The 26,671-nt window shown below is 44.1% G+C and overlaps 1 protein-coding gene across 1 annotated transcript in view; it reads left to right on the top strand.

Moving 5' to 3' along the window:
• Window positions 1-26,671, top strand: part of gucy1a2 (guanylate cyclase 1, soluble, alpha 2) — a 197,293-nt gene that overhangs the window by 164,709 nt on the left and 5,913 nt on the right. The window contains exon 7 of the mRNA XM_078222830.1: window positions 22,280-22,434. Coding sequence (XP_078078956.1) covers window positions 22,280-22,434 — 155 coding nt within the window. The remainder of the gene's footprint in view (window positions 1-22,279; window positions 22,435-26,671) is intronic.

Here is a 26,671-nt window from a genome sequence, read left to right as displayed (position 1 = left end):
CTCAAACAATGATGAGATGGAGTACAGGAAAGAAATAGATGGGGGAATTTTCCCGTTCTGCCCGCCACGGGAATCATAGCAGGCGGGGGGGCCGGTGGGTGGGGGCTGGGAGGGCGGGGCGGTGGGTGGGGAGGGGGGTTGGGGGGGGCGGACCATGCAAAGTCCGTTGACCACTGGTGTGATTTTCCAGTTTTGGGGCGAGCGCGGCTGGAAAACCTCGCCCAAAGAATCTGGTGAATTGGTGCAATGACAATAATCTCTCCCTCAATGTCAGTAAAACGAAGGAGATAGTCATCGACTTCAGGAAGTGTAGTGGAGGACATGCCCCTGTCTACATCAACGGGGATGAAGCGGAAATGGCCGAGAGCTTCAAGTTTCTAGGTATCTAGATTACCAACAGCTTATCCTGGCCCCCCCTCGCCGATGCAATAGTTAAGAAAGCCCACCAACACTTTTCCTCTCCCAGGAGGCTAAGGAAATTTGGCATGTCCATTATGACTCTAACAAAAATTTACAGTTGCATCATAGAAAGCATCCTTTCTGGATGTATCACAGCTTGCTCTTACCAAGAAAGTACAAAGAGTCGTGAATGAAGCCCAGTCCATCACGCAAACCAGCCTCCCATCCATTGACTCTGTCTACACTTCCCACTGACTCGTAAAAGCAGCCAGCATAATTAAGGACCCGACGCACCCCGGACATTCTCTCTTCCACCTTCTTCCATTGCGAAAAAGATACAAAAGTCTGAGATCACGTACCAACCGATTCAAGAACAGCTTCTTCCCTGCCATCAGACTTTTGAGTGGACTTATCTTATATTAAGTTGATCTTTGTCTACACCCTAGCTGTAACTGTAACATTACTTTCAAAGAACAAAGAACAAAAAAATGTACAGCACAGGAGCAGGCCCTTCAGCCCTCCAAGCCTGCGCCGATCATGATGCCTGCCTAAACTAAAACCGTATGCACTTACGGAGTCCATATCCTTCCAATCCCATCCTATTCATGTATTCGTCTAGTTGCCCCTTAAATCCGCTATCGTACCTGCTCCCGCCACCTCTCCGGGCAGTGCGTTCCAGACCACCCTCTGTGTAAAAAACCTGCCTTGCACACCTCCTCTAAACTTTTCCCCATGCAGTATTATTAAATTATGATAAATTGGGAAACGTCAATGTACAAAGGGACCTGAGTGTCCTAGTACACCAGTCATTAAATGCAAGAATGCAGTTACAGCAAGTAATTAGGAATGGTACATTGGCCTTCATTGCAAGCGAACTTGAGTGCAGGAGCAAAGATGTCTTTCTGCAGCTGCGCAGGGCCTTGGTGAGACCATACCTGTAGCATTGTGCGCAGTTTTTGTCTCTTTATTTAAGAAAGGATATATTTGCCATAGACAGAGTGCAGTGGTCGATTCCTGCGATGGCGGGATTGTTGTACGAGGAGAGGTTGGGTTAACTGGGCCTGTATCCACCGTTCAACCAATAAAACATTTAAAAAATGCACTCTGACCTCTCCAGCCCAGAATGCTTGTGACCAAGTCATTTCTGGATTTCATAATTATCTGGATTATAAATGATGTTAGTATGACGAACCACAAGTGTATGAAACAGAAAACCCCATAGATATTTATCTGAAACATAAAACAGTGATAAAAATTGTTTTACTTGTCCAAATACTATGGGTGGGAATTTCTAGCCCTTCATGGCATGTTTTTGGCAGTGGAGGCAACTCACTATTGGCTGCCGGCAGGATCTTTGGTCTCACCAATTCTATGGTGTTTTGTGTGGCTCGCCTGTCCCACTACTGGGGAAATGGCCAAGGGGACTTGCCTTCAGCGGGACCAGGAAATCCTGCTGGCTTGAAGGGCTGGAAAATCCTGCCCTATATCTTCATGGTTCTGCTCCCAAGATACTGTGCTAAAGTAATGTCCAATGACATCAACAGAATACTTGAGTCTACTCAATAAAGTTCGAGGCACGTTTTCTCCGAACAATAAATTTCTGGACTGGAGAGGTTACAGTGAATAATTATCTCATGGAATTTCGTGATAAAATGCCACAAATTGAGCACAATATTGAAATATCAGACTCACAGCCAAATGAGTTAGAGAGAAATTCCGTTTCCACAACTGCTACAAAAATTATGTGCAGGAGGGCATTTGAAAAGCCAAAGTCCTTAGGTTCTGTGCTACAGATGAGAGTAATTTTATAATGGGACATGACAGATAGCCGCGCTGTTATTTCACCTTTGAACAATGGAATGAAAGCCTTTCTCTCTACTGACTGCAAAGGTTGAGCTGTCAGGTTAGAGCGGCAGAGTGCCTGATCAGCCATGTGCCCGGGGAAATGAGGGAACTGTGAGCTAGAGACAGCGAGGGCTAAATTCAGTAACTGGCAAACAGATCCAGGGATCGGGATGCATAGTTAAACTGCACCTGTTGATTATGATCCTGGCAACACAATACTTCATGCTGTCAGCTTATTTCAGTGTCTAATCGCCACCAACTAACCTGTTGATTGGCTGGGATCAATTGGTAGGAAAGCTATATCATAGATAGCTAAGATCACATAAAGCTAATCTGCACTGTTTAAAACTAACCTGATCCCTCAAAGGGTGGTGCATTGTGGCCAGAGCAGTTGTGCGGGAAGTGAATCTGACCTGGAAAAGAGTTTGGAATGGCACGACATGATGGAGGGTCGGCTGCATAGGTTTTGGATGCTGCACTGGAGGACTAGCTGGAGGAGGTCGGCAGGAGGAGAGGAGTTCTGTATTCACGAGGAACCACAAGACCCCCCAGATACACTTTCAGGAGTGAGTAGGAGCAGACAACTATGGAGGTGAATGCCAGGTGTCAAGACCCCCGGACCTGGATGCAGTGCAACAAGAAGTTGAATGACCTCACACACATGGTCAAGGTCAATGAATGCACCTTCAAATGCCTACTAACTGCAGTTTTAGCCTCTCGCTGCTCAAATATATTGTCTATCACAAGCTTCACCACTCCAGGACTGTAATCATCAAAGATGATGGTATCCTCAAACTTCATCCTCTTTCTCACATAGGAACTGGAGCAGGCCGTTTGGCCCTTCAAGCTGACTCCACCATTCAGTTAGATCATGGCTGCTCATCTACCTCAATGCCACTTTCCACACTATCTCCATGTGCCTTGATGTCATTAGTCTCCAGAAATGTATCAATTTCTGTCTTGAACGTGCTCAATGACTGAACTTCCACAGCCCTCAGAAGTAGAGAATTCCAAAAATTCACCGCCCTCAGTGAAAAAATTCCTCCTCTGCTCAGGCTTAAATAATCTACCCTTATCCAAAGATGTGCCCCTTAGTGTCCTGAGATGCGTAGGTTAGAGGGATTAGTGGGTAAATATGTAGGGATATGGGGGTAGGGCCTAGGTGGGATTGTGGTCGGTGCAGACTCGATGGGCCAAATGGCCTCTTTCTGCACTGTAGGGTTTCTATGATTCTGTGATCCTGAGATTACGTCCCCTGGTTTTAGACCCTGGGGAAACATCTGCAACCACTTTGTCACACACTGTAAGAATTTTGTAAGTTTCAATGAGGTCACCCCTCATTCTTCGAAATTCCAATCGCAGCTCCTCCTCATTCCACAATCTCTTCCGATTTACAAGCTGGAGATGATGTAAGCATACACCACTTGCTTTTCCCCTGACTTCTTGCACCACAACTTTATACTAGTAGCTTGCTCCATTCAGATATCCAAGAAGTGTAACTTGTTCAGGCAGTGGGGGAAGCAGCAAGAACATAGTGATGATAGCCTGTCATTTAACTTCCCAATCCCAGCCATCAAGTCAGATACTGTCCATCATTTAGAGGTTAACATGGAGGCAGGATCTGTACATAGTGAGGCGCCTGGTACAAGTGGTCTACATCTCGGCAAGGGGTAAGGATATCGCAGGTGCCAGTTCACTGGAGGGCAGGGTCACACTCGAGTTCTGCGGCAGTGGAGGACTTTGATGGGGCAATCTAATGAAAATGGCTGAACTGTATGCACAATGGAATGCTTGGTGCATTGGGAGTCTGTCAAAAAGCCTCGATGTCAATGTTCATGGAGAAACCTGGTGCCAATTTGTCACAGTCTTTGCACTGAGCTGGGAGCCCATTAATTCCAGCACCGGAATGAATAGTGACCCAAATATATCCATTTGCACACTTGTGGACCCAGTCATAATGTAATGGCTGATGGCCGATGTCTTATCTTCTATTATGGCACAAGCAACAGCCACCTGTAAGACTTCCTGGGGTTCAGGGACCACAAATACCTACATAAACCATCGATTAGTCATCAATAATTTTAAGCTGGTTCATTAAGAAACAGCAGTTTATATATGATGCAGCAACTAATTTGGCAGAAAAAGGTTTTGATCCGTAACAGTGGAAATCCCAGACGGTGGGCGGACAAATTCTTGACACAGTGTGGGTTGATCTCATCTTCCACCTCCTCCTCTTCCAACTGTGCGACGAGCACTGTCACCAGCCCCCCCCTCCACCCCCCCCCCCCCCCCCCCCCCCAGACCTCAGCAGCAGTCTATCACCCCCTGTACGTGAGCATTTGTTGATGTGCCCTTTCTCTGGGAGCTGGTATCTTATCCAGCATCAACTGCCTATTGAAACTATTCTGACCAATGCGCACCAGACAGGTACTCAAAACATCAGAATGGTTATCATCTCCCCTGTGTGTCACCCTGCTCGAGGTCAGAATTTTATTCTACATCATATTGAGGGTCATAACCTGGCTGTTTCTGAACACTTCCATAGATAAAGGGGCACAAAATGACATCCTAATAGCTTAGGAATGTCAACATGGCAGTCTGAACTATAGAAAAACCTATAAAGCATTCCAAATTATTGCAGAAAATACCTGTTTATTCAAGACCCCAATTTCTTAACCACCCAACATCTGAGTGCTGCAGTGCAAGCTCTGACTGCCACCAACATGGCAATGGATTACAGTGTGCCAAGGGTGTCACGCCATGCGAACAATTTAGCCTCCATCAGATTGCCAGGATTGTGGTGGTGCCACCCCAGGGGAATGTGTGTGGCTCCATGGAGTCTGAACCTGCTGTGCTATCGCAGGAAGACAGCACAAGTCCCCCAACCCTTGCTGCTCCACCAGGCACCTTGCTATTGCCTGTCAGCCAATCAAAGAAAACTGTCGCTGCCCATGCTGAGATGATGCAGGCTCCAGCCGGGGAGTCCAGACAGAGAACTGCTCAAGGTCATCCTCCAAGGTCAGTCTGCCATGTTCCCAGTCATAATGTAATGGCTGATGGCCGATGTCTTATCTTCTATTATGGCACAAGCAACAGCCACCTGTAAGACTTCCTGGGGTTCAGGGACCACAAATACCTACATAAACCGTCGATTAGTCATCAGTAATTTTAAGATGGTTCATTAAGAAACAGCAGTTTATATATGATGCAGCAACTAATTTGGCAGAAAAAGGTTTTGATCCGTAACAGTGGAAATCCCAGACGGTGGGCGGACAAGTTCTTGACACAGTGAATATTAGCACCCTGTCACCAGGCATTCTGCAGCCTCTGGTCTAGCACTGTGCAGGAACGTTGGGTCAGGCACAATCTAAGAGAGTGCACTGGGGTGATTATTGACTTTTGTATGCAGTATGGCATGGTTTCATTTACAAATTTGGTGTGGGAGTTTTGTTTGAGGAGCGCTCTGGACACCTCAGTTATAGTGAGAAGGTAAGGTTTAGGTCTAAGGTTGCAGTTACTGCTACCACATTCAGATGAGTCCCTATGGATAGCCTGATCAGAAAGGGGATTTATTAAATATTTATTAGTGTCACAAGTAGGTTTACATTAACACTGCAATGAAGTTACTGTGAAAATCCCTTAGTTGCCACACTCCGGCACCAGTTCCGGTACACTGAGGAAGAATTTAACATGGCCAATGCACCTAACCAACATGCCTTTGGACTGTGGGAGGAAACTGGAGCACCCAGAGAAAACCCAAAGAGATACAGGGAGAATGTGCGAACTCCATACAGGGGCCCGAGGCTGGAATCGAATCCAGATCCCTGGTGCTGTGAGGCAGCAGTGCTAACCACTGTGCCACTGTGCCACCCCTGATGTCTCAGTCGCCTCCTTCCTTCCTCTTCTTCCTCCTCCAGCTCATGCTCCTGCCAGCTGCTTGTCGTAAATCGGGTGGGAAGGGCTGTCCCTCATGATGGCAAGACTGTGGTGAGGTTTGACACTGCTCTGCTAAGAAGCATTACTGCAGCACACCTGTCCTGTTAGATATCACGTTGCAAGATGCCTCAAAAGCGGTATAGGAGTAACCACAAATGTTGGCCTTGCCACAAAATAAAAAAGATGACTACTTGGCAACAAAGGCTATTTGCTGATCAAATGGCTGATGACTCTGATGTGAAGCCCACAAGAATGTGTGCACCATGCATATAATGAAAGAGTGGATGGAACTGTGGCAAATGTCACATTTCATAATGTACTTTTTATAGTCTTTTACTGAATAATCTTTTCTAACATGTTTCTCCACAGTGCTACACCAGAGGTTGCAGCATGACTGGTGATTTCTAAATGATGTAAGGTATCAAACATACTTAAAGTGAGACTGATGCTGTTGGATGTGGCTGTGAGACATTGACTCAGACAGTGTATGCTGAAGCCAGACCTGTGAACACTAGTTTGCCATCACCCTTAAGAGAGGAGAAGCTTTGTGAAATTTCCCTTTGAACAACAGGGCATTGTCTGGTAATGTTACCAGATGTTTTATGGATTAGAAAATCTAAGACTGTTGACTTAAAAGGGGGTTTTAGCTCTGAGTTTATTTCAGATAATGTCTTATAGGAAATCATGGTAGAAGAACTATTAAGGTGGTTCTTGTGTCTTTAACTGTTACTTCGTTTTTACTTTATTTTAATAAGTGTTTAAATTTATTATTTAAAATCATCACAAGTAGTCCAAGGGCTACTTATCTTGACTTCAGATACCTCCTCATAAGATATAAATTGAAAACTGTTGTGGCAGCTTGTTTCGAGTTTCCTTTTGCAATTTGGGCAGCCGGGCACTTACCATCTGCTGTGTGACAATACCAGACAGGGTAACCATTACAAGGTCTTGGTGTACCAGCAGATTACCTCGATCCTTTAGTATCATAGAGATTCATCAGTTCTACACATATATGTAGTGGTAACTAGACAGGAACATGTATTGCAAATAGTTATTCTTCTTTGGGGGTGGAGCATCTTTTAAAAGAAAGTGGGTTGTTGTAATATGCCTTTAAGGGATGGCAGTATGATATCGTTAGAAAAGAAATGTCACGTGATCCTCAGTTTCACCTTCAGCCTGTGAGCAGAACGTATAGAGTCCTGCTGCTGATGTCTTCAAGTTTCCTATCCATGTATATATGGTCTTGAATACCTAGTTTAAATAAATGAACCCACAATGTTTTTACCTAATCCCTAATGTGTGACCGGTGCCTTCATATCACTGCAAAAAAACATTGATTGTTATTTTTAAATAGCGTTTGATGGGGTAAGGAGTCCTTCCTACTGCTGAATACGTGTTCAGCTGTAGGAGTTAAAAGAGGGTATAATTCCAAAATGGCACTCCCATCCTCAAATTAGCATCCTGACTGATGTCATTATTTGCCTGGTCTGCATACTTATGGGAACCACAATGCACCCACCAATGTGACCTCTGGCTTGATTCACTACAAAAGTGTACACTCATTGTGGTGCCGTTTTGGAGCTCTAATGACTCTCATAATACCCAAAAAACAGGTCAAACCCAATCCCAATTTCTCACCCAAAGTCTGGTGCTGTTGAAATCGGCTGATTTTCAATCAGTACGTAAGCTTTTCAATTCACAGCAAGCGATAAAATCTTCAACACAATGTTTTACCTGCCCAATAACAATTACTGGCATTCAGAGATGGCAAATTGCTACAGAGGAAGCCTGAGATTTTACAGGGAGGTTATAAAATTATAGCGTTGGACAAAGAGAACACAGACAGATGGGCAGATTGATGGATTTTGAATTTGAGACACATCTGATCCGAGAATAGAAAATAAAATGACTAATGACCAATAATTGGGTGAAAATATTTAAAACATAAAATTTTAAAACATAAAATAAAAGGGTTAATGTAAAAGAATCGAGGTTATTTGCACTTATTACTAACTGTTATTATTAATTTGTGCCCGTCGTGCGGTAAATGCCAATAACTATCTGGAGGGGGAGAAAGGAAAACAGACATTTCGCTAAATCTCTCAAAAATGATTGCACTTTATTTAGCTTTTAGCTGGAACAGCATTATGAAAATGTGCTCATTAGAGAAGACAAGGTAAGCGGTTCAGTTTTATTGAACTGGTAATTAAAGTCCAGCAAATGTGTTTACCAGCTTCGGAATGCATAAGATTGTCAAGTGTAGCAGCTGTATTGAAATGAACACACAATTATCTGCTTTCTATTTCTTTCAAAATAAATGTGAAGAGTTCATTAATTTTAATAACCTCACAATGAGCTGAACAAATGGAATGTAATGTTCAGCAGGTGTGTGTTAAAATATTTTCCCCAAACATGACTGCAGTGAATTAGATCAGTTATACATCGCCCTTATATATTCATGTTCAAATATCATTGCTGACATTGACTTTCACGGTGTGTGGTAGTTTTTGTTTAAGCAACAGCACTAATGATACAACTTAAAGTAAAAGGCAAGAAAATGCGAATTACAGAGCCCTCTCCTCGACATTTTCAAGTCATGCAACTTAGTACCAAAAATATATCTGACACTGGCTTTGAACCTGAGAAAACTTGGCCTTGTTGCCCCACTGTGTCATGTTCATCTCCTGTGCTTTTGGCCCTGGTGACGTATACAGGAGTTTGCTAAATAAGAACCAATACATGAGCAGTTTTACACTGCACGCATGTTCAATGGGAGTGCCAATTCACTCAGTGAAACTCATTTATCTAGCAGAAATGAAAGGTATTAACCCTATCTCATTCCTGGATTCAAGCTTATGGCGCAGTGATCAAATTTATAATCTTACATTAATTTTCTAATTCATAATACTTTTTGAAATGAATGAAACTACTGTCAGTGAAGCTATTAATCTGCTTATCATTGATTTACAGCTTTATTGTCTGTTATTCAAGTAACACCTTCCAAGAGTTTTTTCCACTTGGAATCAATGAGGTCTGGCCACAAGTCTGTTATATAATCTTGTTTTTCTTTCTGAATCTGCTGTACACTTAAAACATTTTCCATTTGTATTTTAGATTTCCAGCATTCTCTCTTGATCCTCTTAAAAAAAATCTGAGGTTGAGCAAAATGTGGTCAAGATAAAAAGTTTTACATCGTGTGATAAAGTGGACTAAATTTTCATACAGCATTGTCATTCATTTTTGGACATCTGTCCAATTAATTACAAATGAACACTGGCAAATATTTCAATAGTTTGCTTCTTACACTGTGTTTTGAGGTGAAATTTTATTTAGTTTGTACATATGTCAATTAGTCATGGTCCATGAAGAACCAAAGGTATCTCTATATCTGTGGGGGACAGACAAAAGGTTATATAGCTTGAGGGTCGCCACCTTGCATCAAGCATGGGGCAAGGCAAGGAAGTCGGCCTCCATGAGCTACCGCCATGGGTTTAAACTCATGCTATTGATATCATTCCGCACCACACTCCAGCCATTTCAGCCATCTGACCCCCACTATAAGTATGTATGTATGTATGGTTCATTTCCTTGCCTTCTGCCCTCTGAATATTATCTACGTTTTAGTTGACAGAAGCAGTTTTGCTGCCTCTAACAGAAAGAGCAGAGTGCTTCTCTCCATAAAGGATATGTGGAGAGTAGGCATGAAATTTCTATTTCAGTTTTTCTGACTAATCTTAGAAATGCTACCATGGTAACAGTGGTGCTTTGGCAGAACTGCATTATGGAGTTCAATATTTCTTTAAGGGAGATAGTCTTGTTTAGATGGCTCATCATTGGCAGATTAGGTGTATGGGGGGGAGGGGGGGCGGGGGTAGAAATTTGTTTTAGGCAGCAATGCAAAATGGAAGTTAGTATGGGTTGTCCATTATATTCACAGCCCCGTATTTGCTTCCATTGGTATCCGTGCAACTTATTATCGGGCTGCTATTATTGCTGTGCCAAGGGTTTTGCGCAGATGCCCAAGACAAATTTCCACCCCGAAATAAAAGAGGCCTGTTGGACCCCGATCAGGCCCAAAGCACTTGCAAGTGCTTTATTTTCACAGAAGAAATTTGAATATTACCATTTTAAATGCCTTTTTTTTCCCCCAGTGAAAACCCATCGATCTTAAACAAGTTTCTGAAGGCAGAGAAAGGTGGTCATTACTTTTAGGAACATGTCTTTAATTTATTCACTAGAATACAAAATTCAAGTTTATAAAAACAGCTTTATAGCTTGCCGTCTTATTCTTGTTCTAATGATGATTCTGAAAATGACTGGAGATTTGTCTCCCAATTCCCATTGAAAACTTAAATCCCACAAAGGGGGATATTAGAATATAAGAATCATCTACAATTAACAGATGTCAAAATGTTTATTCAGTAACATTCAAATTAAAGTTGGCTGTGAAGTTCTATATACGAGGGGGTTCTCCTTCATAGAAACCAATATGATGGGTGGTGCTCTTCCTGTCCACTATATTGGGAGCAGATGTAAGCCAAATACCAGGCAAATAAAAAGGTGCTACACGTTCAAGGGCAGAGTTTTACAGCCCCCTTTCAGGTGAGGATGTTCACAGAATGTCCTACCCTGCCACCTACCTGCCTGCACCCGATCCGAGTCCCAGGTAGGTGCCAGTCGAGGTGACAAACGCAGCTCTGCGTCAATGAAGCACTTAGGTAACTATTATCAGGACCTGCATGAATCCCTCACGGCCCCAGGGTGCCCGATAGGCACTGCCCAGCCATATCCCCAATCACCCGGGGGCTTCAATGCTCCGAGCTCCCCAGTGGCCATCACACCATCCACTAGCAGAGACCAATAGTGATTCTTGTCAGTCTCGCCTGAAGGTTGGAAGATCCCAAGGAGCTGGGAGAATCCGGCATCGAATGGACTATGCATATTTAAATACTACTTTAAATATGCTAATGGACCTCATGTCCTTTGTAGGCACCATTCAGTTTGCACCATTAGCAAGAGACATGGACGATTGCAAACCGTTTGGCACAGGGCGTGAAACTGATTTTTAGGCCCGCACGCTATTTTCTGGATTCAGCGTGATTCGCACCAGGCGCGGCGAGATTGGAAAATCACCCCCAGTATCTATACAACACAGATGCATGATGTTTGGCTGCTTTTACGTTCTTACTATTAATATGATGTAGAGGAAAACATTGCAAAGATGATTCCAGATAGGAGCGAAAGTAACAGGGTAGTTGTACTGGGGGACTTTAACTTTAAAAATATTGACTGGAAAAGCTATAGTTCGAGTACTTTAGAGGGGTCGGTTTTTGTCCAATGTGTGCAGGAAGGCTTCCTGACGCAGTATGTAAATAGACCAACAAGAGGCGAGGCCACATTGGATTTGGTACTGGGTAATGAACCAGGCCAGGTGTTAGATTTGGAGGTAAGTGAGCACTTTGGCGACAGTGACCACAATTCGATTACGTTTACCTTAGCAATGGAAAAGGATAGGTATATACCAAAGGGCAAGAGTTATAGCTGGGGGAGAGGAAATTATGATGCGATGAGGCGAGATTTAGCTGGCATAGGTTGGGGAAGGAAACTGCAGGGGATGGGCACAATTGTAATGTGGAACTTGTTCAAGGAACAGCTACTACACGTCCTTGATAAATATGTACCTGTCAGGCAGGAAGGAAGCAGACGTGTGGGGGAACCGTGGTTTACTAAGGAGGTTGAATCTCTTGTGAAGAGGAAGAAGGAGACTTATGTTAAGATGAGATGTGAAGGCTCAGTTAGGGCGCTTGAGAGTTACAAGTTAGCCAGGAAGGACCTAAAGAAAGAGTTAAGAAGCGCCAGGAGGGAACATGAGAAGTCTTTGGCAGGTAGGATCAAGGAAAACCCTAAAGCTTTCTATAGGTATGTCAGGAGTAAAAGAATGACTAGGGTAAGATTAGGGCCAGTCAAGGACAGTAGGGGGAAGTTGTGCGTGGAGTCTGAAGAGATAGGAGAGGCACTAAATGAATACTTTTCGTCGGTATTCACACTGGAGAGGGACAGTGTTGTCGAGGGGAGTACTTAGATGCAGGCTGTTGGACTGGATGGGATTGATGTTCATAAGGAGGAGATGTTAGCAATTCTGGAAAGGGTAAAAAATAGATAAGTCCCCTGGGCCGGATGGGATTTATCCTAGGATTCTCTGGGAGGCTAGAGAGGAGATTGCAGAGCCTTTGGCTTTGATCTTTGTGTCGTCATTGTCTACAGGAACAGTGCTAGAAGACTGGAGGATAGCAAATGTTGTCCCCTTGTTCAAGAAGGGGAGTAGGGACAACCCTGGTAATTATAGACCGGTGAGCCTTACTTCTGTTGTGGGCAAAGTATTGGAAAGGATTATAAGAGATAGGATTTATAATCACCTAGAAAGGAATAATTTGATTAGGGATAGTCAACACAGTTTTGTGAAGGGTAGGTCGTGCCTCACAAACCTTATTGAGTTCTTTGAGAAGGTGACCAAAGAGGTGGATGAGGGTAAAGTGGTTGATGTGGTGTATATGGATTTCAGCAAAGCGTTTGATAAGGTTCCCCATGGTAAGCTTTTGCAGAAAATACGGACACATGGGTTTGAGGGTGATTTAGTGGTTTGGATCAGGAATTGGTTAGCTGTAAGAAAACAGAGGGTCGTGGTTGATGGGAAATATTCATCCTGGAGTTCAGTTACTAGTGGTGTACCGCAAGGATCTGTTTTGGGGCCACTGCTGTTGGCATTTTTATTAATGACCTGGATGAGGGCGTGGAAGGATGGATTAGTAAATTTGCGGATGATACTAAAGTCGGTGGAGTTGTAGACAGTGCGGAGGGAAGTGGCAGGTTACAGAGGGACATAGATAAGCTGCAGAGCTGGGCTGAGAGGTGGCAAATGGAGTTTAATGCAGAAAAGTGAGGTGATTCACTTTGGAAGGAGTAACAGGAATACAGAGTACTGGGCTAATGGTAAGATACTTGGTAGTGTGGATGAACAGAGGGATCTGGGTGTCCATGTGCATAGACCCCTGAAAGTTGGCACCCAGGTTGATAGGGTTGTTAAGAAGGCGTACGGTGTGTTAGCTTTTATTGGTAGAGGGATTGAGTTTCGGAGCCAGGAGGCCATGCTGCAACTGTACAAAACTCTGGTGCGGTCGCATTTGGAGTATTGCGTACAGTTCTGGTCGCCGTATTATAGGAAAGATGTGGAAGTGTTGGAAAGGGTGCAGAGGAGATTTACCAGGATGTTGCCTGGTATGGTGGGAAAATCGTATGAGGAAAGGCTGAGGGGCTTGAGGTTGTTTTCGTTAGAGAGAAGAAGGTTAAGAGGTGACTTAATAGAGGCATACAAGATGATCAGAGGATTAGATCGGGTGGATAGTGAGAGCCTTTTTCCTCGGATGGTGATGGCTAGCACGAGGGGACATAGCTTTAAATTGAGGGGTGAGAGATATAGGACAGATGTTAGAGGTAGGTTCTTTACTCAGAGAGTAGTAAGGGGGTGGAATGCCCTGCCTGCAGCAGTAGTGGACTCGTCAACATTAAGAGCATTCAAATGGTTATTGGATAAACATATGGATGATATTGGAATAGTGTAGATTAGAGGGGCTTTAGATTGGTTCCACTGGTCGGCGCAACATCGAGGGCCGAAGGGCCTGTACTGCGCTGTAATGTTCTATGTTCTATGTTCTATGATTTGATTAAAAATCAAATTGTCTAAATGGACATTATGTCCCTGCTGCTACTCTACCCATGGCAGAAGGAGGCCCACGCCAGGTGGGTAGCATGACAGCTTTTACTGGGTAAGCTAATGTCTAGCAGGAAGTGGGAACCTCCCTTTGGGTGGGGCATCTCTGATGTGCCCATCAGAGACACCTCACCCTCCCCCCAATGTCATTCCCTCCCTTTAATCCTCAACCCCAGCCTCTCTACCTGAACGATTAGAGGGGTGAGCCCAGCTATATGGTTGTGAAGTACGTGCATTTATATTTTTATTTGAATGTCACTCACACAGGATATCGAGGAGAATTAGATGTTGCAAAAATGATACTAGCAGTATGTGATTCTGATAAAACTGTTTCATTGTATGAACTTATGTTATGGAAGTTATCTTTCTGATGGTCTTTCAATAAGAATATAAGGAGCCTGGCATCGATGTGTTAAATATCAGTGTTATTGCTGTTAAGTCCATGTTCTGTAGCTAGGTGACAGGTCTGTCAATCTCAGATTTGTACACAATACAGCCACCAGGCTACAGAAAAAAGATCGAACATTCCCAATTCTAGGAGCTTGTTTTAACAATACTGAGTTCTTGGAATCCAAATGAAAAGACCAACATTAACGCATCTTAATTCAACTATTATTGCCACCTTACTTTTTTTAAATGGAGAAATCAGCACATCATTAATTCTCGTTGAGGCGAGTGTTTCTCCAGATCTAATTGAAGGCTGCAAGCATAATCTTGCTTTTTAATTATTATCCATTTTAGAAGGGGTCATTGTTCTTAAATCAGTTCAGCACGAATAGTGATGCACATTTCTCACATCTTGCACGTGCTGGACATTTTAATATATGATGCTTCTGCTCAATTTTCTACAAACATTACAACAATGTGTATTTATTATCATTAATTTTGCTCAATTAAAGTGATTGCTTTGGACATTGTTCTTCATTGAGACGCCTATTACTGTTATTACAAAAGAGGCAGACTTTTAAAGGCTTCATTCACAGAATGCCCTGAAGTTTGAGATGATCTTTATTTAAGGAATATCATTCAGGTAGTTGAAATTTCACACCTCTGGAGTAGGGTTAAGGTTCAGTGATGGAATGTTTTGCCAAAACCATGGTTTCCAGGCTGTTGTCCATGGAATGTGAGCTGCTTTTGTTCAGTAGACTTGTGACAAATGTAAGGTTTCTAATGCAATAGAGAACTAAGCTAAATACAGAAGGTGCAGAGGGAGAGAAGGAGAGTTTCTTCCTGCCCCATAGCTTTACCACTAGCTCCTGCCAGCTCCCAAGACCGGCGATGCACGCATCCAAATATATTCTATCCAGCTACATGGGTGTGCTGTTTCTGGAGGCACCATAGACACTGCCAGACCGCCTTGATTATTACAATGAAGCCTGATGTCAGCATCTAAAGCAACATGGACAGAGGTGGACCCAGAGACCATAGAAGAGTGAGAGGAGAGTTGGGATAGCAGCATCTAAACCAGCTATGCAGTGTGTCACTCCAGAGCAGACCAAGTGCCTTCTGGGTAAAATCAAAGCATGACGTCAAAGGGAAATAGGTAATTGATGGGTTGGTGAGTATTTTTATTTTATTTTTAAAAACCTAGTTCATTTATTAGTAATTGTAAGATGTTAGTATTAGTAGTAATGTTTACCGGCAGTAATTAAGCATAGTAGGAGTAGCAGGGGTTATCAATTAAAATGAATAAAGGCAATAAATTAATTAACATAAAGGTGGTAGTACAGGTGATGTATTGCAGTTACAGTATGAGGGGGTGATGGACATCAGTGTGATCCAAGGCAAACATGTACGCCGTAACTGTTTGCGACTCGAGGAGCTTCAACTCAGTGAGCTGGAGGCTGAGCTGCAGACACTGTGATGCAGCAGGGATGGGAAACACTACCTGGAACAGGCTCAAAGGGTTAATTGGCCTATTTCTGCTCCTATATTTATATGTTTGTATAAATGTTTATATGTTCATCTAACATTCCAGTGGGCAGTCACACCCCTTAGGCTAGGGTTGTATGATTTAGTCAGTAGTCAGCAACGGGAGGGTATAGAATCATAGAATCCCTATAGTGCAGAAGGAGGCCATTCGGTCCATCGAGCCTGCACCAACAACAATCCCACCCAGGCCCTATCTCCTTAGACCCATGTATTTATCCTACTATTCCCCCTGACATTAAGGGGCAATTTAGCATGGCCAATCAACCTACCCTGCACATCTTTGGACTGTGGGAATAAACTGGAGCATCCGGGGGAAACCCTCACAGACACAGGGAGAATGTGCAAAGACAGTCACCAGAGGCTGGAATTGAACCTGGGTCCCTGGCGCTGTGATGCAGCAGTTCTGACCACTGTGCCACCGTCCCACCTTTGTATGATTGCAAGTGGGGCAAATAAGGGGACTGAGAAGGTAGAAGTGGAGGAACCTCAGCTCTTCCAAACGTCCAACATGTTCAGGGTTCTTGCAGTTTGTGTGGATGACAGCAGGGCTGCAAGAAGGATGAGTGAACTGACCATGGCGCCATGGTATAGGGAGGAATGGAGATAGGGGGAGTAAATGGGATGGTTGTAATAGTAGGCGGCAGTATAGTTAGACGAATAGGCACAATTCTTTACAGCCAAGAACATGAGTCCGGAAGCTTGTGTTGTCTGTATGAAACTAAGATAGAGGTTCTGCTGAGGGCACATGAGCATCTAGAATCTAAATTAAAAAGTAGAACTTCAAAGATAATAATCTCTGGATTATTACCTGAGCCATGTGAAAAATAGTGTTGGGTCAATAAGATTAGAGAGATGAATGCATGGCTCACATAATGTGTGGGAGAAATGGGTTTCAATTCATGGGGCATTGGCACCAGTATGGGGGAAAGTAGGGGCTGTACCATTGAGGTGGGCTTGACCTGAACCATGCTGGATCCAGTGTTCTGGTGAGTCATATAACTAGGGTGGTAGAGGGGGGTTTAAACTAAATAATGGGGGCAAGTGATCATGTGAGAGGTGAAGCAGTAAATCAAAGGGAAACAACGAGATAATAGAGCAGAGTGGTGATTTGGGTAATGCTAACCGGAATGTGACATGAAGGAAGAGAGAGAGGATAAATGAAGAATGTACCGACAGATAAGGTCAGAGATTTCAAAAATGGTAAAAAGACGAAATTAAAGTATCCAAATGGCTGCAGCAATTGTAACAAAATGGATGAATTGTTAGCTCAGATGGAAATAATATGTATGATCTGATAGCCATCAGACAGACATGGTTGCAGAATGGCTAAGGCTTGGACCTGAATATTGAAGGGTATTTGACATTTTGAAAAGATAGGAAGCGAGGAAAAGGTAGTGGAGTAGCTCTGTTAATTAAGAATGTCATGAATACAGTAGTGAGAGATGACCTTAGCTTGAAAGAGCAAGATGTAGAATCAGTTCGGGTAGAGATAATAAATAAGAAAAGTGAGAGGTCACATGTGGGACTAGTTTATCAGCTCCCCAACAGTAGTTATACTGTAGGACAGGATATACAGGAAGAAATAAATGAGACATGTAAGAAAGGTGCCATAATAATCTTGGATGACTTTAATCTACACATAGGTTGGGCGAATCAGATTGACAAAGGTAGCCTAAGAGTTCACAGAGTGCATTAAGGACAATTTCCATGGACTCTATGTTCCAGAGCCAACCAGAGAGCAGGCGATTCTAGACCTGGTAATAAGCAATGAGACAGGATTAATCAATAACCTCATGGTAAAGGAGCCTCCAGGAGATAGCGGTCATAACATGATTGCATTTCACATTCAGTTTGAACCTCTTTTTTTAATCTCATTTACTTCTCCTTTTAGCTGTTTAATCCAACCCTTGTGCTGCCAGAACAACACTTGGCAAGGCACTTAGATATTCTAATTCTAGTGTTGCTGCTGGAAGAGGAATTGACGTAGTGACAGTTTGATGACCTGCAGTAATGTTTTAACGACTTACCAGGACAAAATCTACTGATGAAGGTGCTCGGATGCTAATTACTAAATGGCAAAACTGAAAATCAGTCGAATATTAATGCCATAACAGAGCTCATGCTAAATGAGAATACTCTATAATTACAGGACCAGTGAACCGTGTAAGAATCATAGAATCCCTACAGTAAAGAAGGAGGCCATTTGGCCCATCAAGTGTCTACCGACCACAATCCCACCCGGCACTATTCCTGTAACCCCACATATTTACCCTGCTAATCACCCTGACAGTAGGGTCAATTTAGCATGGTCAATCAACCTAACCCGCACATCTTTGGACTGTGGGAGGAAACCGGAGCACCCGGAGGAAACCCATGCAGCCACGGGGAGAAAGTTCAAACTCCGCACAGACAGTGACCCGAGGCCAGAATTGAACCTGAGTCCCTGGCGCTGTGAGGCAGAAGTGCTAACCACTGTGCCACTGTGCTGCCCCAAGAAGACACAAGGAAGCTGAATCTTGTCTGATTGGCATGTGGAAATGTATGGTTTCTGGCTAGAATGCGAAGAGAAAATGCCAGAGGCCCAACTCCCTGAGCTTTTTGCATTGCTGAGGGCGATGGGATTTACCTGTGGCAGGGCAGAATAAGCATTCTAATACACTTAAATGAGGAAGATTGGCCTTAATTCAGTCTCTGGCCTCATTTTCTGTTCAGAACACTAATCAATCCAAGATGATCTTCTGAGATGCCTTCTGGCTGTGATTGTTGGACACAAGTAAGAAGGTCCCACAGTGGGCGCTCATTACTGCTGCTGCAAGTTGATAATACTGTCAACAATAGACAGATTTCTGTGCCTCAGTTTTTGTCACAGCCCCTGGCAGGGACATGCTAGTGACCTGAAGCTAGAAATAGAGGTGGGTTCAAGTCCTGATAAGTGAACCACAGTCCTCCAGGTGACAGGTCCCCATTTGGAAGGGAGTGGATATTGTGGGTGTGTGGATCATAGTGAGGTGATTCAAAGGTATGCCTTGTGTGAGGTGGAGCTATCCTGAGGTTCACCTGCCCTTTAATGTCACAAAGTCTAATTTTGGATGTTACAATGCTTTCGGTTGATCAACAATGAACTGATGGATCGTGAGGGAAATATGCAGGTTGGAAGATGATTTTATTCCTATTCAACACCGTGGGTGGAATTTTCCCGTCCCACCCGCCATGGGAATTGTAACGGGCGGGGGCGGACCATGCAAAGGTCTGTTGGCTTCGGGTGGGAATTTTCAATCTTGGGGCGAGCGTGGCTGGAAAATCCCACCCTGTCTGTTGTTTTACTCAGTAAGAAGTTTAACAACACCAGGTTAAAGTCCAACAGGTTTATTTGGTAGCAAAAGCCACACAAGCTTTCGGAGCTCTAAGCCCCTTCTTCAGGTGAGTGGGAATTCTGTTCACAAACAGAGCTTATAAAGACACAGACTCAATTTACATGAATAATGGTTGGAATGCGAATACTTACAACTAATCAAGTCTTTAAGAAACAAAACAATGTGAGTGGAGAGAGCATCAAGACAGGCTAAAAAGATGTGTATTGTCTCCAGACAAGACAGCCAGTGAAACTCTGCAGGTCCACGCAACTGTGGGAGTTACAAATAGTGTAACATGAACCCAATATCCCGGTTGAGGCCGTCCTCGTGTGTGCGGAACTTGGCTATCAGTTTCTGCTCAGCGACTCTGCGCTGTCGTGTGTCGCGAAGGCCGCCTTGGAGAACGCTTACCCGAATATCAGAGGCCGAATGCCCGTGACCGCTGAAGTGCTCCCCAACAGGAAGAGAACAGTCTTGCCTGGTGATTGTCGAGCGGTGTTCATTCATCCGTTGTCGCAGCGTCTGCATAGTTTCCCCAATGTACCATGCCTCGGGACATCCTTTCTTGCAGCGTATCAGGTAGACAACGTTGGCCGAATTGCAAGAGTATGTACCGTGTACCTGGTGGATGGTGTTCTCACGTGAGATGATGGCATCTGTGTCGATGATCCGGCACGTCTTGCAGAGGTTGCTGTGGCAGGGTTGTGTGGTGTCATGGTCACTGTTCTCCTGAAGGCTGGGTAGTTTGCTGCGGACAATGGTCTGTTTGAGGTTGTGCGGTTGTTTGAAGGCAAGAAGTGGGGGTGTGGGGATGGCCTTGGCGAGATGTTCGTCTTCATCAATGACATGTTGAAGGCTCCGGAGGAGATGCCATAGCTTCTCCGCTGCGGGGAAGTACTGGACAATGAAGGGTACTCTGTCCACTGTGTCCCGTGTTTGTCTTCTGAGGAGGTTGGTGCGGTTTTTCGCCCGTGGCCATCAGGCTCACCATAGACTACTCTCCGGAATCGGTTGCATTCTTGGACACACGCATCTCCATTAAGGACGGTCACCTCAGCACCTCACTGTACCGCAAGCCCACGGATAACCTCACGATGCTCCACTTCTCCAGCTTCCACCCTAAACATGTTAAAGAAGCCATCCCCTACGGACAAGCCCTCCGTATACACAGGATCTGCTCGGATGAGGAGGATCGCAACAGACACCTCCAGACGCTGAAAGATGCCCTCATAAGAACAGGATATGGCGCTCGACTCATTGATCAACAGTTCCAACGCGCCACAGCGAAAAACCGCACCGACCTCCTCAGAAGACAAACACGGGACACAGTGGACAGAGTACCCTTCGTCGTCCAGTACTTCCCCGCAGCGGAGAAGCTACGGCATCTCCTCCAGAGCCTTCAACATGTCATTGATGAAGACGAACATCTCGCCAAGGCCATCCCCACACCCCCACTTCTTGCCTTCGAACAACCGCACAACCTCAAACAGACCATTGTCCGCAGCAAACTACCCAGCCTTCAGGAGAACAGTGACCATGACACCACATAACCCTGCCACAGCAACCTCTGCAAGACATGCCGGATCATCGACACAGATGCCATCATCTCACGTGAGAACACCATCCACCAGGTACACGGTACATACTCTTGCAATTCGGCCAACGTTGTCTACCTGATACGCTGCAAGAAAGGATGTCCCGAGGCATGGTACATTGGGGAAACTATGCAGATGCTGCGACAACAGATGAATGAACACCGCTCGACAATCACCAGGCAAGACTGTTCTCTTCAGCGGTCACGGGCATTCGGCCTCTGATATTCGGGTAAGCGTTCTCCAAGGCGGCCTTCGCGACACACGACAGCGCAGAGTCGCTGAGCAGAAACTGATAGCCAAGTTCCGCACACACGAGGACGGCCTCAACCGGGATATTGGGTTCATGTTACACTATTTGTAACTCCCACAGTTGCGTGGACCTGCAGAGTTTCACTGGCTGTCTTGTCTGGAGACAATACACATCTTTTTAGCCTGTCTTGATGCTCTCTCCACTCACATTGTTTTGTTTCTTAAAGACTTGATTAGTTGTAAGTATTCGCATTCCAACCATTATTCATGTAAATTGAGTCTGTGTCTTTATAAGCTCTGTTTGTGAACAGAATTCCCACTCACCTGAAGAAGGGGCTTAGAGCTCCGAAAGCTTGTGTGGCTTTTGCTACCAAATAAACCTGTTGGACTTTAACCTGGTGTTGTTAAACTTCTTACTGTGTTTACCCCAGTCCAACGCCGGCATCTCCACATCATGTTGTTTTACTTGCCAGGGAAGCAGAGGTAGTTTTAGATGAGCCATATCTGTATTGTTAACTATTAGATTTAAGTGGATTTAATTTAGTGCTCCTATGTAAGAGTAATACTCCAGTGAGATCATGCAAAGTTGTTAGTATGTGTGAGGACTGGGTCAGTCCAGGCTGTGCCTCTGTCGTGCTTAGAGAGGATCACAGCGTGATAAGTAAACAAGCTGGGAAAAATAAAAAGTCATTGCTTCGTAACCGTAGAACCATGGAATCCCAACTCTGCAGAAGAAGGCCATTCAGCCCATTGAGACTGCACTGACTCTCTGAAAGAGGAAGCGTTCCTGTGACAATCACCTGGTGGGAATCTGAGGAGAAATACATAAAAGATTGATTGAATGGCACCTGCCATTTGGTTTCAAAGTGAGGTGTTATCCTTGAAATCTGTGTACATTTGTGTAGCTAAAGGGGAAATAAAGCAGTGTTGTATCATAATCAAACTTTTTGTGTTTAATAATTTTTTTCTTGTTGTTAACAACTAATTAGCAATCCTGTGATTCTGTTCCTCCCTGCTTTCTAAAAAAACTAAAAGTTACACTCGTTTGAGCTAGGATTCCATTCTGAGATCTTCTTGTCCAGATATAGCATGAACTGGGATTGTCACGGAGTGAACTAATTTCTGTGAGATTGATTGTTGTATTAAACATTGAGGTAATATGAATGTCTCTGGTATTTAACAAGATACCTTTTTTTTTAAAGTTACGGATTGGGATCCATTCCGGTTCTGTACTGGCGGGAGTTGTTGGTGTGAAAATGCCTCGTTATTGCTTGTTTGGCAACAACGTGACTCTGGCCAGCAGGTTTGAGTCAGGAAGTCAACCACGGCGCATAAACATCAGTCCCACAACATACCAGTAAGTACAAAACATGGACTCATACCCAATAGTACCGATTATGGCAGTCTCTTTGATAAAGTCTTCCATGCCAAGAGCCCAGGACCTCAGACTGGATCTAGGAGTGTACAGAAAACAATCGTATTTAATGACCACCAGCTAACAGATTTGCTTTACTGCATCATGAATTCACAATACATGGAGTAAAATTACACTGACATTTCAGAGGTGAAACTTCCTCTTGCCTTTCCTGGCTCTACACTAAAACAAGTCTCAGGAGAGTTTTTAATTTATTTTTAATTTTCTCCCTCTTGTCTTGATGGTACTGCACCTTAAGGGCTGTAAGCTCCAGAGCTAATGGGCCGGGTGCAGGAAGGTGGGATTAGAAAGGACACCTGGGTGATTTCCACTCCATCTGACGAAGGAGCAGCGCTCTGAAAGCTTATGGTATTTGCTACCAAATAAATCTGTTGGACTTTAACCTGGTGTTGTGAGACTTCTTACTGTGTCCTCGGACACAGTATGGACAAGTTGGGCTGAATGGCTTCCTTCTCTGCTGTAACTTTTCTATGGTTTTGTAGTATTAGACAGGATTTTTCTCTTTGCTATGTTTGGGGAATGTTACATCAAATCTTTATCCCCACTGTACTATACCAGGACTTCCTATGACTTCCCTGAAGTATATAGATTCATAGAGGTTTACAGCATGCAAACAGGCGCTTCGGCCCAACTTGTCCATGCTGCCCAGTTTTTACCATTAAGCTAGTCTTAATTGCCCACATTTGGCCCATGTACCTCTATGCCCATCTTACTCTGTAACTGGCTAAATGCTTTTTAAAAGACAAAATTGTACCTGCATCTACTACTACTACCTCTGGCATTCCAGACACTCACCATCCTCTAAGAATAAAAAACAAAGAACAGTACAGCACAGGAACAGGTCCTTCGGCCCACCAAGTCTGTGCCGACACAAATGCCTCTCTAATCTAATATTTTCTTGCCTCTACATGGTCCATTTCCCTCTATTCGCTGCCTATTCATGTATCTATCCAGATGTCTCTTGGACATTGTTATAGAATCTGCTTCCACCACCTCCTCGGGCAGCGCGTTCCAGGCATTCACCGCCCTCTTTGTGAAAAACCTGCCCCTTACATCTCTTTTAAACTTTCCCCCTCTCATTTTCAACCTATGCCCCAGAGTAATTGACCCTTTCACCCTGGGAAAAAGACTGACTATCCACTTTATCTAAGCCTGTCATAATCTTGTAAACCTCTATCAGGTCCCCCCTCGTCCTCCGACACTCCAATGAAAACAATCCAAGTTTGTTCAACCTTTATTCATAGTCCATATCCTCCAAACTAGCAACATCCTGGCAAATCTCTTCTGCACCCTTTCCAATGCATCAACATCTTTTCAGTAGTGTGGCGATCAGAATCGTACACAATACTCCAAATGTGGCCTAACCAAAGTCTTATACAACATGCAACATGATTTTCCAATGCCTATACTTAACGTCCCCGACCGATGCCACACTTGGACTACCGCATGCCATACACCTTCTTGCCCACCTTGTCCACCTGAGTTGCCACCTTCAGGGAACTGTGGATCTGCACATCTAGATCCCTCTGTATGCTAATATTTCTAAGGGCTCTACCATTTATTTACCTTGTGGAACACTGCTTGTCACAGACCTCCAGTTAGAAAAGTACCCTTCCGCTGCTATTCTCTGCCCAAACCAGTTTTGTATCCATCTTACCAGTTCACCTCGGATCTCATATGACTTCACGTTCTGTATCAGCCTGCCATGAGCCTTATAAAAGGCTTTACTAAAGTCCATATATACAACATCCACTGCCCTGCCCTGGTCAATTTTTCTTATCACTTCCTCAAAGAACTCAATCAAGTTTGTGAGACATGACCTCCCCTTCACAAAACCATGCTGCCTGTCGCTAATAAGTCTATTCTCTTCCAGATGTGAGTACATCCTGTCCCTCAGAATCTTCTCCAATAATTTCCTCTTGTCTGAAAAACTTGCCCCTCCTGACCCTTTTGTATCTCTCCTCTCTCACCTTAAACCTATGCCCACTAGTTTTAGACTGCCCTACCTTTGGGAAAAGATGTTGACTATCTATCTTATCTATGCCCCTCATTATTTTGTAGACCTCTATAAGATCACCCCTAAACCTCCTATGCTCCAGGGAAAAAAGTCCCAGTCTATCCAGCCTCTCCTTATAACTCAAACCATGAAGTCCCGGAAGCATCCTAGTAAATCTTTTCTGCACACTTTCTAGTTTAATAATATCCTTTCTATAATAGGATGACTAGAACTCTATTCCAAGTGTGGCCTTACCAATGTCTTGTACAACCTCAACAGGACATCCCAACTCATGTTCTGACCAATGAAACCAAGCATGCCGAATGCCTTCTTCACCACCCTGCCCACCTGTGACTCCACTTTCAATGAGCTATGAACTTGTATCCCTAGATCTCTTTGTTCTATAACTCTCCCCAATGCCCTACCATTAACTGAGTAATTCCTGCCCTGGTTCGATCTACCAAAATGCATCACCTCGCATTTATCTAAATTAAACTCCATCTGCCATTCGTCAGCACATTGACTCAATTGATCAAGATTCCGTTGCAATCCTAGATAACCTTCACTGTCCACTATGCCACCAATCTTGGTGTCATCTGCAAACTTACTTAAATTCTCATCCAAAGAATAAGAGGAGATCTTATAGAAACATATAAGATTATGAAGGGTATAGATAAGATAGAAGCAGGGAAGTTGTTTCCACTGGCGGGTGAAACTAGAACTCGGGGACATGGCCTCAAAATAAGGGGGAGCAGATTTAGGACTGAGCTGAGGAGGAACTTCTTCACACAAAGGGTTGTGAGTCTGTGGAATTCTCTGCCCAGTGAAGCAGTTGAGGCTACCTCGTTGAATGTTTATAAGGCAAGGATAGATACATTTTTGAATTAAAGGTTATGGTGAGCAGGAGGGTAAGTGGAGCTGAGTCCACAAAAAGATCAGCCATGATCTTATTGAATGACGGAGCAGGCTTGACGGGCCAGACGGCCTACTCCTGCTCTTAGTTCTTATGTTCTTATTTGTCATTTATACTAATGTTTAATAAGAACATATCAGTGAACCCAGCACTGATCCCTGAGGCACACTGCTGGTCACAGGCCTCCAGTTTGAAAAACAACCGTCTACAACCACCATCTGTCTTCTGTCATTAAGCCAATTTTGTATCCAATTGGCTACCTAGAATCATAGAATCCCTACAGTGCAGGAGGAGGCCATCCTGCCCATTGAGTCTGCACTGACAACAAACCCACCCGGGCCCTATTCTCGTAAGCCCACATATTTACCCTGCTAATCTCCCTGACACTAGGGTCAATTTTGCACGGCCAATCAACCTAATGTGCAGGTTTGGACTGTGGGAGGAAACCAGAGCACCTGGGGAAACCCATGCAGATACAGGAAGAATGTACAAACTCCACGCAGACAGTGACCTGAGGCTGAAATTGAACCCGGGTCCCTGGCGCTGTGAGGCAGCAGTGCTAACCACTGTGCCACCATGCTGCCCCCTCACCCTAGATCCCGTGAGATTTAGCCTTATGCAACAAACTACCATGCAGTGCCTTGTCAAAGGCCTTGCTAAAGTCCATGTAGACAACATCAACTGCACTGCCCTCATCTATCTCCTTGGTTACCCCTTCAAAAAACTCAATCAAATTTGTGAGACATGATTTTCCACTCACAAAGCCATGCTGCTTGTCTCTAATCAGTCCTTGCCTCTCTAAATGCTTGTAGATGCTGTCTCTCAGAATACCTTCTAACAACTTACCCACTACAAATGTTAGGCTCACCGGCCTCTAGTTCCCAGGCTCATCCCTGCAGCCCTTCTTAAACAAAGGCACAACATTTGCCACCTTCCAATCTTCAGGCACCTCATCTGTGGCTGTCGATGATTCAAATATCTCTGCTAAAGGACCTACAATTTCTTCCCTAGCCTCCCACAATGTCCTGGGATAGACTTCATCAGGTCCCGGGGATTAATCTACCTTGATTCACTTTAAGACTTCCAGCAAGTACTTCTCTGTATTTTGTACATGTCTCAGGACATCACTATTTATTTTCCCAAGTTCCCTAACATCCATGCCTTTCTCAACAGTAAATACTGATGAAAAATATTCATTTAGGATCTTACCCATCTTTTGATATCACATCATATCAAGAGGCCTGTCCTGT

This window comes from Mustelus asterias, chromosome 10 (genome assembly GCF_964213995.1).
Source record: "Mustelus asterias chromosome 10, sMusAst1.hap1.1, whole genome shotgun sequence".
Lineage (NCBI taxonomy): Eukaryota > Metazoa > Chordata > Chondrichthyes > Carcharhiniformes > Triakidae > Mustelus > Mustelus asterias.
This window is presented reverse-complemented; position numbering and strand designations above follow the sequence as displayed.